Consider the following 16,145-nt stretch of genomic DNA (forward strand, 5'->3'; position numbering starts at 1 on the left):
CATCTTAAAATCTTCCCCAACACACTACACTCATTCAATAGTTCTAACAGATGCAAAAAATACATTCTTTGGCTGGAGTTGTGGTTTCAGAGGTAGAGTGCTCACCTAGCATGAGTGAGGTACTGGGTTCAATCCTTAGCACCACATAAACTAAAATAAAGACATTGTGTCCACCTATAACTAAAAAATAAATATTTTTTAAAAATAGATTCTTTTAACACTTTCTACATACATGATCATGTCATCTGCAGTACATGTAGTTTCACTTCTTGTTTTCCAATTTTTATGCATTTTATTTCTTTTTCTAGACTTATTTCTCTGTATAAGACCCTTAAACAGAAATCATAGGAACTTGCCTTACCTGTCCTTCATCTCAGGGGGAAAAGCATTCAAGGATAATGTACAATGTGTTAAGTATAATGTTAGCTGTAGGTTCTTAGTCAATGCTCCGTATCAGGTTAAGGAAGCTTGCTTCTATTAATTGTTCGCTGAGAATTTTTCTCATAAATGGGTGATACTGTTTTGTTAGCTGCTTTTCTGTGTTTATTGAAATAACCATTTGATTTTCCTTTTTTGAGTTTGTAAGTAGTCTACAGTGTAAATGGTAAGTAAACACATGGTGCTTTAAGAGTCATCATTCTCTGGTTTTGAAGGCTGAACTGCAATGGCATTCAGAAAATGAGTACTCCAGCAGCTAACCTTGACATTTGCTCTGGCTGCCACACTTTACTACCACTTGATCCTCTCAAAATTGTACTCAGGAAAACTTTAAAACTCTGGATATGCAAAATCAAGACTGGTACCTCAGGGAGTCTAGTATATAACTTGATGGTTTTTCCTAAATCAATTTTAAAGGTAGGACCCCTCCCATATTCCTTTTAAAACAGATGCCTATGTTGACAATCTTCACCATGGAAGGAGCCAAACTAAAATCCTGTAAAATTGCAGAATAACTTCAGTCAAGTTTATACTTCTTTCATCTTTTAAATTACTTGTTCTAAATTAATCTTCCTGTACTCATGATCTGGTCCTATACTCTTGCTACCACTTACTTGGTCATTTTTCAGTAAAAATTAATAAGAGATTACATGAGGGAAAATATAGATAAGGAAATAACATCTGTTGGAAAAGAAAGAAAAAGTATAAAACAAAAACTTTTTTTCTTTTAGCAGGGGCTGTTGTACCACACACAGTGTATTTATTCACATACTGCAATCTCCCCTTGTCTACAGGGGATATGTTCAAAACCTCCCTAGCCAGTGGATGCCTGAAACCAGTTAGTACTGATTGCTACATATACTATGTTTTTCCTATACACTCATAACTATGATAAAGTTCAGTTTATAAATTAGGATACTGAGTTATTAACAATAACTAATAATAAAATAGAATAATTATAATAATATACTATAATAAAATCTGTATAAATATATTCTCTCTCTCACAAGATAACATTATATTATATCCATATCCTTCTTTCTGTGATGATGTAAGATGATATAGTACCAACATGATGAGAGGAACAAAAGTAGTATGATGTAGCATTAAGTTCCTTTGTAAGAGTTACTTGAACACAAGCATTGCAATGCCCCAATGCCATGACCAAGAATACTAACAGGTAGCATATGCAGTGTAGATACGCTGTCCAAAAGGATGGGTCACCTCCTGTGCAGGATAAAGTAGGACCACATGAGAAATCACCAAGCTATACAGAATAGTGTATAATTTAAAACTTATGAATGATTTATTTTTAGAACTTTCCATTTAATATTTTGGAACTTGGTTGAACATGGCTGACAAATTGGTAGAAAGTGAAATAGCAGGGGCTGAGGTTTTGGCTCAGTGGTAGAGCACTTGCCTGGAATGTGTGGGGCACTGGGTTCAATCCTCAGCACCACCTAAAAATGAATACAAGTACTGTGTCCATCTACAACTAAAAAAAGTATTTTAAAAAAAGTGAGATGGCAGATAAGCAGAACTGCTATACTAAGTTATTCTCCAAAGTGTTGCCATTTTTATATAGTCACACTTTTTTTTAATTAATACATTATAGTTACAAATAATAGTTGGGCTTATTTTGATAAAAATCAAAATTAGATTTACTCCATTTCAATCCAAAGTATCTTCCCCTTTCCCGCCTCTCCTCCTCCCTCCCCCCATTCTCTTTCCTCTATTTTTCTGGTCTTCCTTTCACTTGTTTACTTGTCTATTTTGAATGGTGCTTTATGTATACACATAAAGGTGAAATTCACTGTATTTATACATGAAAGTAGCATAATTTTGTCAAATTCATTCCACATTTTCTATCCTCTCCCTTTCAATTTCCTTCTATTCCACTGATCTTCCTTGTATCTTTATGATATCTGATCCTCCCCGCCGCATGCCCCTTTCCCCCTTATTTTGCTGGGGCTTCCACCTATGAGAGGAAACATTCGACCCTTAAGTTTGTGAATCTGGCTTATTTCATTTAGCATGATATTCTCCAGTTCCATTCATTTAGCAGCAAATACCATAATTCCATCCTTCTTTATGACTTAAACTCCATTGTGTGTGTGTGTGTGTGTACCACATTTTTTCCTTCATTTTTAAAACTGGTTCTTTTATTTATTTATTTTGAGAAAAAGGAGAAGAAGGTTTATCTGCCCATCAGCAGGAACGGGGTAATCCTATTTCCCCTGAGATTAGGGAGGGGGAGAGATTAGGGAGAAGCAGAAAAAGAGAAAGAGAAAGAAAGGTCCATTTTTAAAATAAGTTGCAGCAACTAGGTTTGTGGGTCAGTGATAAAGCTCTTGCCTAGCACATGTGAGGCACTGGGTTCGATCCTCAGCACCACATAAATATAAAATAAAGATACTGTGTCCACCTAAAAATAAAAAATAATATTTTTTTAAAAATAATAAGTTGCAGTGGCACAGCAGCAAGGGCTATGTTAAAAGCATAAAGTGGATATGAAAAATTGTGCTCTATATGTGTAATAAGAATTTTAATACATTCTACTGCAGTGTATTTAAAAAAATAATAAAATCAATAAAAAAATAAAGTGGATCATTATTATATTTCCTGTCAATTTCTATATTCCATTTCTATGGAAAAATGGGTGACAACATCTCCAAACTGCTTCCTGTTGAAAGAGGGAGAAGTTGGGGGAAGTAACCCAAAGCCCTTGTTCTGTATCAGGTAGGGTATGGACAGTTATGGGTAATCAGCATCAGAGAAGTTCAGAGGTCCACAGTGGCAGATGGAAGGTGACTGGGCAAGGCATTTTTATTTGTTCTTTTTAGATATACATGACAATAGAGTGTATTTTGACATACTATACACACATGGGAGTATAATTTCCCATTCTTATGGTTGTACATGATGTGTAGTTACAATGGTCATGTATCCACATATGAATATAGAAAAGTTACGTCCAATTCATTTTACTACTCCCATCTACCCACCTTTCCCTTCATTCCCCTTTGTCTAATCCAATGAACTTCTACTCTTTTTTACCCCCGTTCCCCATATGGTTAGTATCTGCATATGAGAGAGAACATTCAGTCTCTGGTTTTTTGGGATTGGCTTATTTCACTTAGTATGGTAGTTTCCAATTCCATCCATTTACCTGCAAATGCCATAATTTCATTCTTCTTTATGGCTGAGTAATATTCCATTGTGTATATATATGTCACAATTTCTTTATCCATTTATCTGTCAAAGGGCGCCCAAGTTGGTTCCATAGCTTAGCTATTATAAACTGAGCTGTTATAAACATTGATGTGTCCGTGTCACTACAGTATGCTGATTTTAAGCCCTTTGGGTATATGCCGAGGATTCGGATAACTGGGTCAAATGGTGGTTCTATTCCAAATTTTCTTTCTTTTTTAAATACTTTTTTTTTTTTAGTTGTAGATGGACACACTATCTTTATTTTATTTGTTTATTTTTATGTGGTGTGGGGGATCGAACCCAGTGCCCCACACATGCTAAGCAAGCGCTCTACCACTGAGCCACAACCCTGAACTCCATTCCAAGTTTTCTAAGGAATTTCCATACTGCTTTCCAGAGTGTTTGCATCAATTTGCAGTCCCACCAGCAACGTATGAGTGTACCTATTTCCCCCACATCCTCGCCAACATTTGTTTTTACTTGTATTCTGGATGATTGCCATTCTGACTGGAGTGAGATAGAACCTTAGCGTGCTTTTAATCTGCATTTCTCTAACTGCTAGAGATGTTGAACATTTTTTCATATATTTGTTAACCATTTGTATTTCTTCTTCTGTGAAGCGTCTGTTTAGCTTCTTTGCTCATTTATTGATTGGGTTGTTTTTTTTTTTTTTTCGGTGTTGAGTTTTTTGAGTTCTTTATATATCCTGGAGAATAATGCTCGACCTGAGGTACAAGGTGGCAAAGATTTTCTCCCATTCTTTAGGCTCTCTCTTTCACATTATTGTTTCTTTTGCTATGAAGAAGCTTTTTTAATTTGATACCATCCCATTTATTGATTCTTTTTTTTTTCATATTTATTTTTTAGCTTTTTTTTTTTTTTAGGTGGACACAATATCTTTATTTTTTATTTTTATGTGGTGTTGAGGATCAAACCCAGTGCCCCGTGCATGCCAGGCGAGTGCGCTACCGCTTGAGCCACATCCCCAGCCCCCCATTTATCGATTCTTGATTTTACTTTTTGTGCTTTAGGAGTCTTATTGAGGAAGTCAGTTCCTATACAACATGGTGGAGAGTTGGGCCTACATTTTCTTCTAGTAGGTGCAGGGTTTCTGGTCTGATCCCTAGCTCTTTGATCCACTGTGAGTTGGGTTTTGTGCAGGGTGAGAGGTAGAGGTTCAATTTCATTTTGTTACATATGGATTGACAGTTTTCTGAACACCATTTGTTGAAGAGACTATCTTTTCTCCAATGCATGTTTATGGTGCCTTTGTTTAGTATAAGATAATTGTATTGATGTGAGTTTCTCTGTGTCTTTTATTCTGTTCCATTGGTCTCCATGTCTGTTTTGTACATCAACATCATATTTTCTTTATCTATTCTTCTATTGACAGGTATCTGGCTGCTCCATAACCTGGCTACTGTGAAATGTACTGCTATAAACACTGATATGGCTGTATCACTATAGTATGCTGATTATAGTTCTTTAGAAAACACACCAAGGAGTGGGATAGCTGGGTCATAAGGTGGTTCCATTCCTGGTTTGTTTGTTAGAAATCTCTACATGATCACACTTCAAAGTTGAACATTTCATGATTTAAAGATATGGAACGTTCAGCTACTGTTATACCTTTAGTGAATAATGTACAGCTACTGCTATACCTTTAGTGAAAAAGGTATGGGTAAAAGAAACAAACATGGCAAAATAAAGAAAAATAACAAAGGCTGTCTTAGGAATTACTTGTTGCACAGTAGAAAAAAATAATTAGGAGAATTTCATTTAAAAGATTTCAATTATTAATGAGTCAATACTCTCCTATAATTATTCTCTAGGTTAAAGTTAGAAACTTTGTAGACATGATTCAATAATTATGCCCATTCCACCATAAATTTTGGAGAGATAGCAACAAAATGACTTACCCTCTGTGAGTAATTAAGATTGTCTGTGTGATTGGGGAAAAGCTCAAGTGTCAGGGATGGCTGTTTCAGAATTCCTGGCATAAGATCCATGTTTGAGTCACTATCCTGGTCTGAGATGTTACTTTCCAATGAATCAGCTATGGAGTAAAGAAAAAAAAATCAATGATCATACCTGCTACTCCTTTGGAGCAAAAGTTTAATTATGCTAACTAGTCTACTTAAATTACTTAAACAAGCACTATTTTCTTCCACATTTTTTATTGGTGTATAAAGTTATACATATCGATGGGATCTATTGTTACATATTTGTATATGCACACAATATAACAATATAATTTGACTAATACCACTCCCTAGCACTTCCCACTTCACTCACCTTGGTCCCTTTCCTCCACTGACCTCCCTTTGACTTTTACAAAATTCACCCCCATCTTTCTTTTCCTTTTTCCTCTCTAGCTTCTGCATGTGAGAGAAAATATACAACCCTTGACCTTCTAAGTTTGACTAATTTTGCTTAACGTTATGGTCTCTAGTTCCATCCATTTTCCTGTAAATACCATACTTTTTTTTTGGTGTGTGTGGGGGACTTTATCCAGGGGAACTTAGCCATTGAGCCACATCCTTAGCCACCTTTATTTTATTTTTTATTTTGAAACAGGGTCTTTCGAGAGAGAAGATGGGAGGGGAGGGGAGGGGAGGGGGATAGTAGAGGATAGGAAGGGCAGCAGAATACAACATACACTAGTATGGCAGTATGTAAAAAAGTGGATGTGTAACCGATGTGATTCTGCAATCTGTATACGGGGTAAAAAATGGGAGTTCATAACCCACTTGAATCAAATGTATGAAATATGATATTTCAAGAGCTTTGTAATGTTTTGAACAACATAATAAAAAAAAAAAAAAAGAAAGAAAAGAAACAGGGTCTTTCTACGTTGCTTAGGGCCTAAGTTGCTGAGGCTGGCTTTGAATTTGTGATCCTCCCACCTCTTAGCCTCCCAAATCTCTAGGATTACATGTGTACCAGCCATAATTTTATTTTTTTTTCAAATATTTATTTTTTAGTTATAGGTGTACACAATACTTTTATTTTATTTTTATGTGGTGCCGAGGATCGAACCCAGTGCCCCATGCATGCTAGGCAAGTGCTTTACCTCTGAGCCACAACCTTAGCCCCCATAATTTCATTTTTAACAAGCACTATTTTTAAAGCAAGGCTGACAAATGTTTTCTGTAGAGGATCAGGTAATAATATTTTAGGCTTTGCTGACCACATAGGTCGCTGTTGCATATTCTTCTTTATATTTTATTGATAACCCTTTAAAAATGTAAAACCCATTCTTGGCTGAATTTGGCATGTGCATTATAGTTTGCTGGCTCTCCTGATCTATGGGACAACAGAGTGCAGACTAGAAAACAAGATACTTTTCAGATGTAGAATATAATAAAAGCATCTGTTATTCTCTGAATAATTTTTATTACATATTCATAGAGCACAGTGCCAAGTAGACAGTAGGATATCCAAAAGCTACAGAGGAACTAGTCTCTGAGATTAAAGAACAATCTGGTTGAGAGACAAGCATTGAAAAACAAAACTTAAAAAAAAATTGGGAAAAAAATCAAGAAACAGAATTTGAGTTGGAATGGGGCACAACAGACATAGGGGATGTTTCATGACAGGAGACAAACACCTAACTGTGGGAGCTATAGTGGGATGACAAGGCTCTAGTTCTGGGAAACTTGCTGGTGGCAAACAGGCTCAGCCAGAGAAAACAGGCAGGTACTCAGCCAACTGGAAACAGGTCCTGGCTTCTGCAATTAGGTTGGCAGACAGAGTCTTGCTAGGAAGGCAAGCAGCTGCTAGGATAGTGACCCAAATCATGGAAGGCCCTTCCTGCCAGGAATGTAACTGATCCTAGGGTATAAGACAGGGAGGGGCCCAGAGTGAGAAATCAATGGTCCAAGTATAAAGTTGGAAAGTTGCCAAACTAGGGCCCAACAAAAATCATTAGCCTGAAGATGAGACTATGAAAGTGTAATATAGATACCCCACCCTACAAATGTCTCAGAAAGGTGACATTTTTCACCTATTGTCTGATCAGACATGAAGAAACAGGCTTAGTGTGCAAAATGCAAAGGTTCTACGCAAAATAAGATTGTGAGTTCAGACTAAGAAGTATGAAACACTGTCATCCTTACGCCACCTTTTCTAGGCTGCTCAAGTTTTTCCAGCTCAATGTCAGAAGATCAGCCTGGTGCCATTATAAGATCCTTCTATTTGTAAGATTCTATGGGGTTCCATACAAAGTCTCTCATATGGGATTAGGAAAGGAGGTAGGAGCTCACTTATAATTTGCAAAGAACAAATTGGAAATCAAGCCATCTACATACTGATTAAATTTTATGAAAGAAAGACAAGAGCCAGGTGTGATGGCACACGCCTGTAATCCCAGCGTCTTAGGAGGCTGATGCAGGAGGATTGCAAGTTCAAAGCCAGCCTCAGCAATTTAGCGAGGCCCTAAGCAACTTAGTGAGACCCTGTCTCAAAATAAAATATAAAAAGGGCTGTGGATGTGGCTTATCAGAAAGTTATAGGAAGATAATATCTTGTATCTGTATATAATCCAATAGTTATAATGCCTTAGAAGCTAGAGAGTGCCTTAGATAATTTCAAAATCTCTTCCAATACAATAATATTGAATATACAAATAGATACTAAAACAGAACCATGCCAAAAAATGTTCTTACTCAAGGACTCCACAGGAGAAGGAACCACAAAAGCTATTTCCGTCAGGGCATCAGCATAATACAGCACCTTCTTTTGTCCATTGAAAATGCTAGCCCCAGCATCTTCAGAGGAAACCACCTCATCTAGGAATAAGAAACACTACATTACTTCTTTGAACAGTGTGGAAAACCAATCTTTGTGCTTCATGAAATGCTAATAAAGTGACACTAGAGGAATGCATGTTTCTAACAAGAACCAATTAGTGTGTAAGATGAATAAACTACAAATGTTCATTACATGTCTTTATACTAACTTTAAGTCATAAAATCATAGTTTCATAGTTTTTGAAACTACTCTATAGCAGACCCACTTCTGATTAGCAGGATCTTTATCTCCTCTGTATGAGGCAGAGTGAGGGAGCAGTAATTTTAAGACAAGTAAATAATCAAAGGAAGACCACCACAGTCCCTCTGAAAGGAGCAGGGACAGAGTGTATGTATGCAGACACCTGCTTCAAGGTACTTTTGTCCCTGGTCTCTCTCAACTGCTCTTTGGCTCTGCTGCTGTTCCACATTCCCCAATGGTCAATAATACAATAAAAAAATATCCAGGCAGTTAGTAAAAGTATCTGCTCTTAGCCAGCAAGACTGAATTAAAAAAAAACACTCCAGAGAAGTAGTATTGTTCTCAATTAAAATGAACACAATGTCCTAACATAAAAGTCCAACACCTTGACAAAAAGTTGGGCAGAGGAAATGAACAAGCAATTCTCAGGAAAGAAAGAAAAATAGAAAATAATGGATTAGAAGATGCGATGAAGATATGGCAAACAAGAAATTTAGACCAGAGGTTAATAAACTTTTCCAGTGAAGGATCAGTTAGTATATATTTTATGCTTTGCAGGCTATATGGTTTCTGCCACACTTACTTAATTCTCCATTATAGAATGAAAGTAGCCACAGACGATACCTAAGTAAAATGTGGCTGAGTTCTAGTAATACCACTTAAAACACAGGCTGGACACTTTTATCTACTGCAGTAGACGCTGTGGTTACTGCCCCAACATCTACTCCACCTGCCCCTACTCTATAGTAGGCCTGCAGTATGGGTGGGATTTACCTAAATACCAGCTCTACCTTATTTATCAGGCTCATTCCATTTTTCTTGCCACTGGGATGGGTTTGACGTAGTCTAATTACTGTGCAATGCAAAAATTGGGGGAGTAAAGGGATTCTGAGACAGAGCTAATCTCTCTCTTCAGGTTAGTGTAGTATGTCCATATAAATCTTTGAGCTGCCTTCAGAGACAAAGCTAAGATGTAGAAAACAAAGCTAAAGGAAAATTACAAAGAAAGAAAACAAATGCTATTCAAATGATACAGAAAATTTACCCAATCTCTGAAATTTTTAGTTACATGAGGCAAAAAAATGACCTTCAATATCTAAGCTAGTTTGAGTCAGGTTTTCTGTTACTTAAAACCATAAGCACCCAAGTGATATAGTCATAAAATGGAAAAAAAAATATGCATATACTTTGATTTATCAATTCTACTTATGGGAGGGTACAGATATACTCAAGCATATATTCAAGGGTATATGGAAATTAAAATTATAGCTTCAACTGTGGTAAAAATTAGAACAAACTAGAGGTCAAGTCACAATGATATATAAATGGAAACCTTGAGAGAATATAATCTTGTTGACATAAGAACTGAGAAAATTCAAAGCGCAACATAGGAATTACTCACTTCAGACAGAGAACCTTCCAATGACTTCAGGAGCCCAGGAACAAAATGCATTAGCCAGGTGGGGCAAAGGTCTTAAGTTTAAATTTATACTGCTCTGGTCCCTTGTTATCCTGATTATAGTTCCTCAGAAGAATTTGCAGAGATGGGCAAGAATTTCTGAGAGAGTCAGCTTGTTTACTACAAAGGTTTTGATATGATGTCCCAAGAATGTAACCTTTAACTGTTTTTTTTTAAATAGCCACTATAAAACATACCTATTAATAGAAAACTGTATTTATTACACAAAACTTGCTTGTTAGGAAACTGTATTGTTTGTTATAGATAACCTAGACTTATTATAGTATTTTTATAGAAAACTGAATTTGTTTACTCACATTACAAAAAGGAACTTACAGCACTGTAATGATTCTGTATTAATTCACCTACCACTATGCATATAAATATCTTTAATATACACAAGAACTGTCTAGAAGAATATATATACTAAGTGACTCTTTGTGAGGATTGAGATTGAAGGAAGGAGACTTTTCTTTTATACCACCGTTTCTTTTTTTTAAACAAAACTACAAATTCATAATAAAGGGCGGGGAGTGGGCAGGGAATCAAGAGAAACAAAACAAGAAACAAATGACCATTATGATTGAGTTTTACCTTGTTCAGACCCTTCCCCATCATCACAACTGTTAATCGACCAACTGGTGGAAACATGTCCTGTCCAGCCAGGGTGTTTGCCCACATCTACCGACCAGCCAAGGGAGAGCAAAAATTCTAGGAAATGTGGCTGAACATTTCTGGAAGACTCCACATTCTTTAAAATCTGAAATATATAACATCATCAGCTATCATGTAGGAAACTTAAGAACATACTAAAATAAGTATTCATAAAACTGATTAGCTTTGAAGTTTCTGAAAAAATTAAAATCCAGTTCAGAAGAAATTTGAGAATACATCACTGTTGTGAAAAATAAGTGCTCGAGTTATGTTTGGATTGGCTGGGCCTTAAATTTCTTAACTTGCCTCACTTTCTTCATTTGTAAAATGGGGATAACAATAATGGTAGTGAAGGGTAATGAGATAATGTAGGTAAAGCCCTGAGCTCCATTCTTGCTGAAACAATTATTGAGTCTGACATATTTATTAAAAATAAATAAAAGACACAATGTCCTTGCTGTGCACAGAGTTAATAACCTGGTTAATTTACAAAAATATTATATAGTTATGTAATTATTTAACTACAAGTCTTGACAAATGCTACAAAAGTAAAAACCTATTAAGAATTCAATAGGGCTGGGGATGTGGCTCAAGCGGTAGCGTGCTCGCCTGGCATGTGTGCGGCACTGGGTTTGATCCTCAACACCACATACAAATAAAGATGTTAAAAAAAAAAAAAGAATTATTGAATTCTTTATTGAAAGATTAGGTATATTACTAAATGTGAGAATACTCTTTTCTTAGTCCAAAGGAAAGAATACAGTCATTCCAGGAAAAATGAAGTGACCAAAAGATTCTCTCCTCCCCACTAATAACAAACAGTGGCGTGCGGCCCGGGTTCGATCCTCAGCACCACATACAAACAAAGATGTTGTGTCCGCTGAAAACTAAAAAAAAAAAACTAAAAATAAAACCAAACAAACAGTGTAACACTGGGGCTTTCTACTGATCTCAGGAGAACCTCTTGCTCTAAAAGAGCAGTTCTCATCTCGGGGTGATTTTGTCCTCCAGGGGACATTTGGCAATATCTGAAGACATATTTGGTTGTTTCAACCAGTAGAATAATGCTGGGGATTATAGTAGAATAATCTAGGGGAAGAGGCCACAGGTACTGTTAAATGTTTAAAAATACACAAGTCAGGGGCTGGGGCTGTAGCTCAGCGGTAAAGTGCTTGCCTTGCATGCGTGAGGCACCGGGTTCGATCCTCAGCACCCCATAAAAATAAAGATACTTTGTGTCCATCTACAACTAAAAAAGAAAAAAAAAAAAAAAAAACCACAAGTCAGTCCCCACAACAAAGAATTATCTGACCCAAGATGGCAACAGGGCGATTGTTAAAACACTCTGTTCTAAATAAAAGAAAATAAGAAATTCTTCTTCAAATTAAAAATAAAACAAGGGGTGGGGAACAGTGTATAAAAATCATCTGGGGAATGTGTTAAAGATGAGTCCATTAGATTTTCCAGACATACATCAAAATTAGCCAAAGCAAGATCCTAGAATCACTATTTTTTAAAAACTCCCCCCAATGACTGTGATGCAGCCAGTCCCCAGATCACTGATGTCATTCAGACAATGCTAATATGCCAAGACCATGCAGACGCCTGTGAAAGTTAAAAATATGGGAAGTTACACATATTGCTCCTCAATATATTGTATCATTGCCAGGTTTACCTCTTAAACACAGAACTATTGTCTCCAGAAGTGTACTCGTTTAGTTCAACCACATCCTTTCATATTCTTCTATCAAAAAACTAATTGGCTAACCAGTTCTAGTTTTTGCTATTAAACAGAAGCAAAGCTTTTAAATTAACAGTTTCTGAAAAATTTAGTTAAGAAGCAGTAAGTGAATCAAATTCAACTTGCAGGTCACTTTCTGGCAGTTAGAAATTAATCACCTGTGGCCAGGAAGAGCAAGGTCTCAGCCACTCCAAAGAAGCCCCTGAGAAACCCCTTGTTTCCTGGTCACCCCAGACTCTAGAACCTAAGGAAATTGAACTGGTTGGTTTAGGAGTTGCCTCAAGGGCTTATGTATTCTTTAACAGGTAGGAGAAAAATGGCTCCAATATTCTCAAGTGAACAACACACGAGAGTCTTTTCAAAATACATCCCCAGCTCCTGTAATTAATCCAATTTACTGAGATTCTTTTAAAAAACTAGAGTCCACCACTTTCATATCTGCCTGTCACTAACTTATTTTCTCCCAAGTACCAAGCACACTGGCATTCATAATGAATTCCATAAAGATGCAATACTGTCTTATCATAATCTGTTTCTGCCTTTTTAATGAACACCTCAAATATTGCTTAACGTCCCATTTTCCAGGATGCTTTTTAAAAATCAGGTTATGTTTTCCTGTTAAGGCTCCTAAGACATATTTTAATGCCCCATTAGTATACTTTACAATGGGTGCTTATTTAATTGTCCTGTCTAGACAATAGTTCTAGAAAGCCAGAAGCCTTGTAGCACTTATTTTCCAGTGTAACCTGGGACCTAATAGAGAACACACACTTAATATAAGAGTTACTGAAAGAATAACATGAAATGAGGAAGAACTTTCTCAAAAACTTCTTTTCCAGTAGATCACCAGTGCAAAATTTAAAATAATGCTTCTCAAGCAAACATTTTTTGACTTTGGTATGACTTTTGGTAAATTTCTAAAAAAGTGCTGATTTTATTAGTTAATAGTCCTAAGTTGATTATAGTAAAATTCTAAGTCATAGTGCCCTCACACATCTGAGTATTGTATTTTACAAACCTTCCTTTGACTCTTTCCTAATTAGTTGGGAACTGCCCGTTCCATGTTTTAAATATTAATTTCCAATACAAAATTCAAATCTTCTGCCATTTTGCTCTTAGTTTTACATTCCCACCTATCTTCTATCTTCCTTCTACTCTCCTCTGCTACATAGTGTTTTTATCCTTTACCTCATGCATCATTCCCTGCATTGTGCACTATGCATACCTTTTGTTTGTGAGCTTACCTGGAAGGAACCTCAAGCGGGGAGCCTGTTGCTCACTTGGTCTAGCTAGCCTGAGCTCTTTGTAGCTAATATGTATTTTATTTTCTTTTGCCCATGAATATGAATTCGTTAAGAGAAAGAAAGACATGCTACAATTCTACTCTAAACTACACTCCTTGAGAGTCAAAAGACTCAGAACACTAAATACTATAGTTTTAATTCTTTCTATTTCTTTAATTCTTTCTGAACTAGTTCATAGAAAGTCTTCATTTCTTACCAAGGATAAGGACAAACCTTTTATGTAAATCTTATGTATTTATAGCACAAAATGTTGCCAAAAAGAAAAATAATTCAGAATTCTTACCTCTTGGTTTGTTTTCTGACCTGGCTTCATATAGAAAATAAAAACTGTGTCAAAAGGACGACATGGCAAGAGATCCAGATATCCGATGTCATCAAAAAACCCAGGTATCGTGGAATCAAGTGCAATAAGGTGAGGAGGTAGACGACTATTTGCAGGTTCCTACCATTAAAGGAAAAAAAAGAGAAAGTTTTATCTCTGTATCATTATTCTAATTATAAAGTAAGATTTGCTTTTGGTTGAATAAACATTAAATTAAAAAGTTAAAGTGTCAGGAATAAACACAGCCATAATCCTAAAGAAATTATTTAACATTTTAAAAATACTTCCTTCTAGTTCTTTAATCGCTTTTTTTTGTTGTCACAGACACATCTCAGAAGAAGATATACAATCAATCAATAAATATATGAAAAAAATGTTCAACATCTCTAGTAACTAAAGAAATGTAAATCAAAACTACTTTAAGGGCTGGGGATATAGCTCAGTTGGTAGAGTGCTTGCCTTGCATGCAAAAGTCCCTGGGTTCGATCCTCAGCCCCGCAAAAAAAAAAAAAAAAATCTGCTTTAAGATTTCATCTCACTCCAGTCAGAATGGCGGTTATCAAAAATACAAGCAACAATAAGTGTTGGCGAGGATGTGGGGGAAACGGTATGCTCATTCATTGCTGGTGAGACTGCAAATTGATGCAACCAATATGGAAAACAGTATGGAGAGGCCTTAGAAAACTTGGAATGGAACTACCATTTGACCAGCTATCCCACTCCTCAGTTTATACCCAAAGGATTTAAAATCAGCATACTACAGTGATGCAGTCACTTCAGTATTTACAGCAGCTCAATTCACAAGAGTTAAACTTAGATGCCCTTCAAAAGTTGAATAGATAAAGAAATTGTGGTATATATACAAAATGGAATATTACTCAGCATTAAAAGAGAATCAAATTATGGCATTTGCAGGTAAATTGATGGAGTTGGAGAATATCACGCTAAGGGAAATAAGCCAATCCCCCAAAACCAAAGGCCAAATGCTCTCCCTGATATATGGATGCTGATCCATAATGGCGCACATGGGGGGGGCGGTGCAGGGGAAGAATGGAGGAACTTTGGATTGGGCAGAGAGAAGTGAGGGGAGAGGGTATGAGGGTAGGAAAAATGCTGGAATGAGAGAGACATCATTACCCTAGATACATGCATGATTGATTATAGGACTGACATGACTCTACATCATGTACAATCAGAGAAATGAAAAGTTGTACCCTATTCTTGTACAATGAATTGAAATCATCCTGCTGTCATGTGTAACTAATTGGAACAAGTTTTTAAAAAAAGATAATTGAGCTGTGCACGGTGGCACATGCCTGTAATCCCAGTAGGTCAGGAGGCTGAGGCAGGAGGATCACGAGTTCAAAGCCAGCCTCAGCAACTTAGCAAGACACCAAGCAACCCAGTGATAGCCTGTCTCTAAATAAAATACAAAAGAGGGCTGAGGATGTGACTCAGTGGTTGAGTGTCCCTGAGTTCAATCCCCAGTATCCCCCGCAAATATACTGAAATTACAGTGTGCATATAATTTTGGATTCTATTTTCTCTATAATATCATGCTTTCTAGTACTGCTTAAAAAGGTGTTTCCTCTCATTGATAGTAGAAATGCAAAATGATACAGTTACTTTGGAAGACAATTTTGCAGTTTCCTAAAAAGATTAACACAGTCTTACATACAATGCAGCAATTAAATGCCTTGGTTATTACCCAAATTACTTAAAAATGCAAATCTACACAAAACCCTACACAGAATATTTATAACAGCTTTATTTATAATTGTCAAAACTTGAAAGTAACCAAGATGTCTTTCAATAGGTGACTGGATAAACAAACTATGGTACATCCATACAGTGGAATATTACTTGGCAATACAAAGAAATGAGTTATCAAGTCACAAGGAGACATGGAGGAACTTTAAATGCATATTGCTAAGTAAAAAAAGCCTGTATGTATATATGATTCCAATTACATGACATTCTGGAAAAGCCAAAACTATAGGGAAACAGTACAAAGATCAGTGT

At 36.3% G+C, this 16,145-nt stretch overlaps 1 protein-coding gene across 5 annotated transcripts in view; it reads right to left on the bottom strand.

Annotated features, from left to right (window-relative positions):
- LOC107139494 (Ral GTPase activating protein non-catalytic subunit beta) overlaps positions 1 to 16,145 on the bottom strand; it is a 65,437-nt gene that overhangs the window by 10,659 nt on the left and 38,633 nt on the right. For all 5 annotated transcript variants that reach the window (XM_048810954.1, XM_048810953.1, XM_015482400.2 and 2 more), the window contains 4 exons: positions 14,085 to 14,243; positions 10,697 to 10,862; positions 8,319 to 8,441; positions 5,571 to 5,707 (listed from right to left, as the gene is read on the bottom strand). In XM_048810954.1, coding sequence (XP_048666911.1) covers positions 5,571 to 5,707; positions 8,319 to 8,441; positions 10,697 to 10,862; positions 14,085 to 14,243 — 585 coding nt within the window. The remainder of the gene's footprint in view (positions 1 to 5,570; positions 5,708 to 8,318; positions 8,442 to 10,696; positions 10,863 to 14,084; positions 14,244 to 16,145) is intronic.

This window comes from Marmota marmota, unplaced genomic scaffold, assembly GCF_001458135.2.
Source record: "Marmota marmota marmota unplaced genomic scaffold, marMar, whole genome shotgun sequence".
Classification (NCBI taxonomy): domain Eukaryota; kingdom Metazoa; phylum Chordata; class Mammalia; order Rodentia; family Sciuridae; genus Marmota; species Marmota marmota.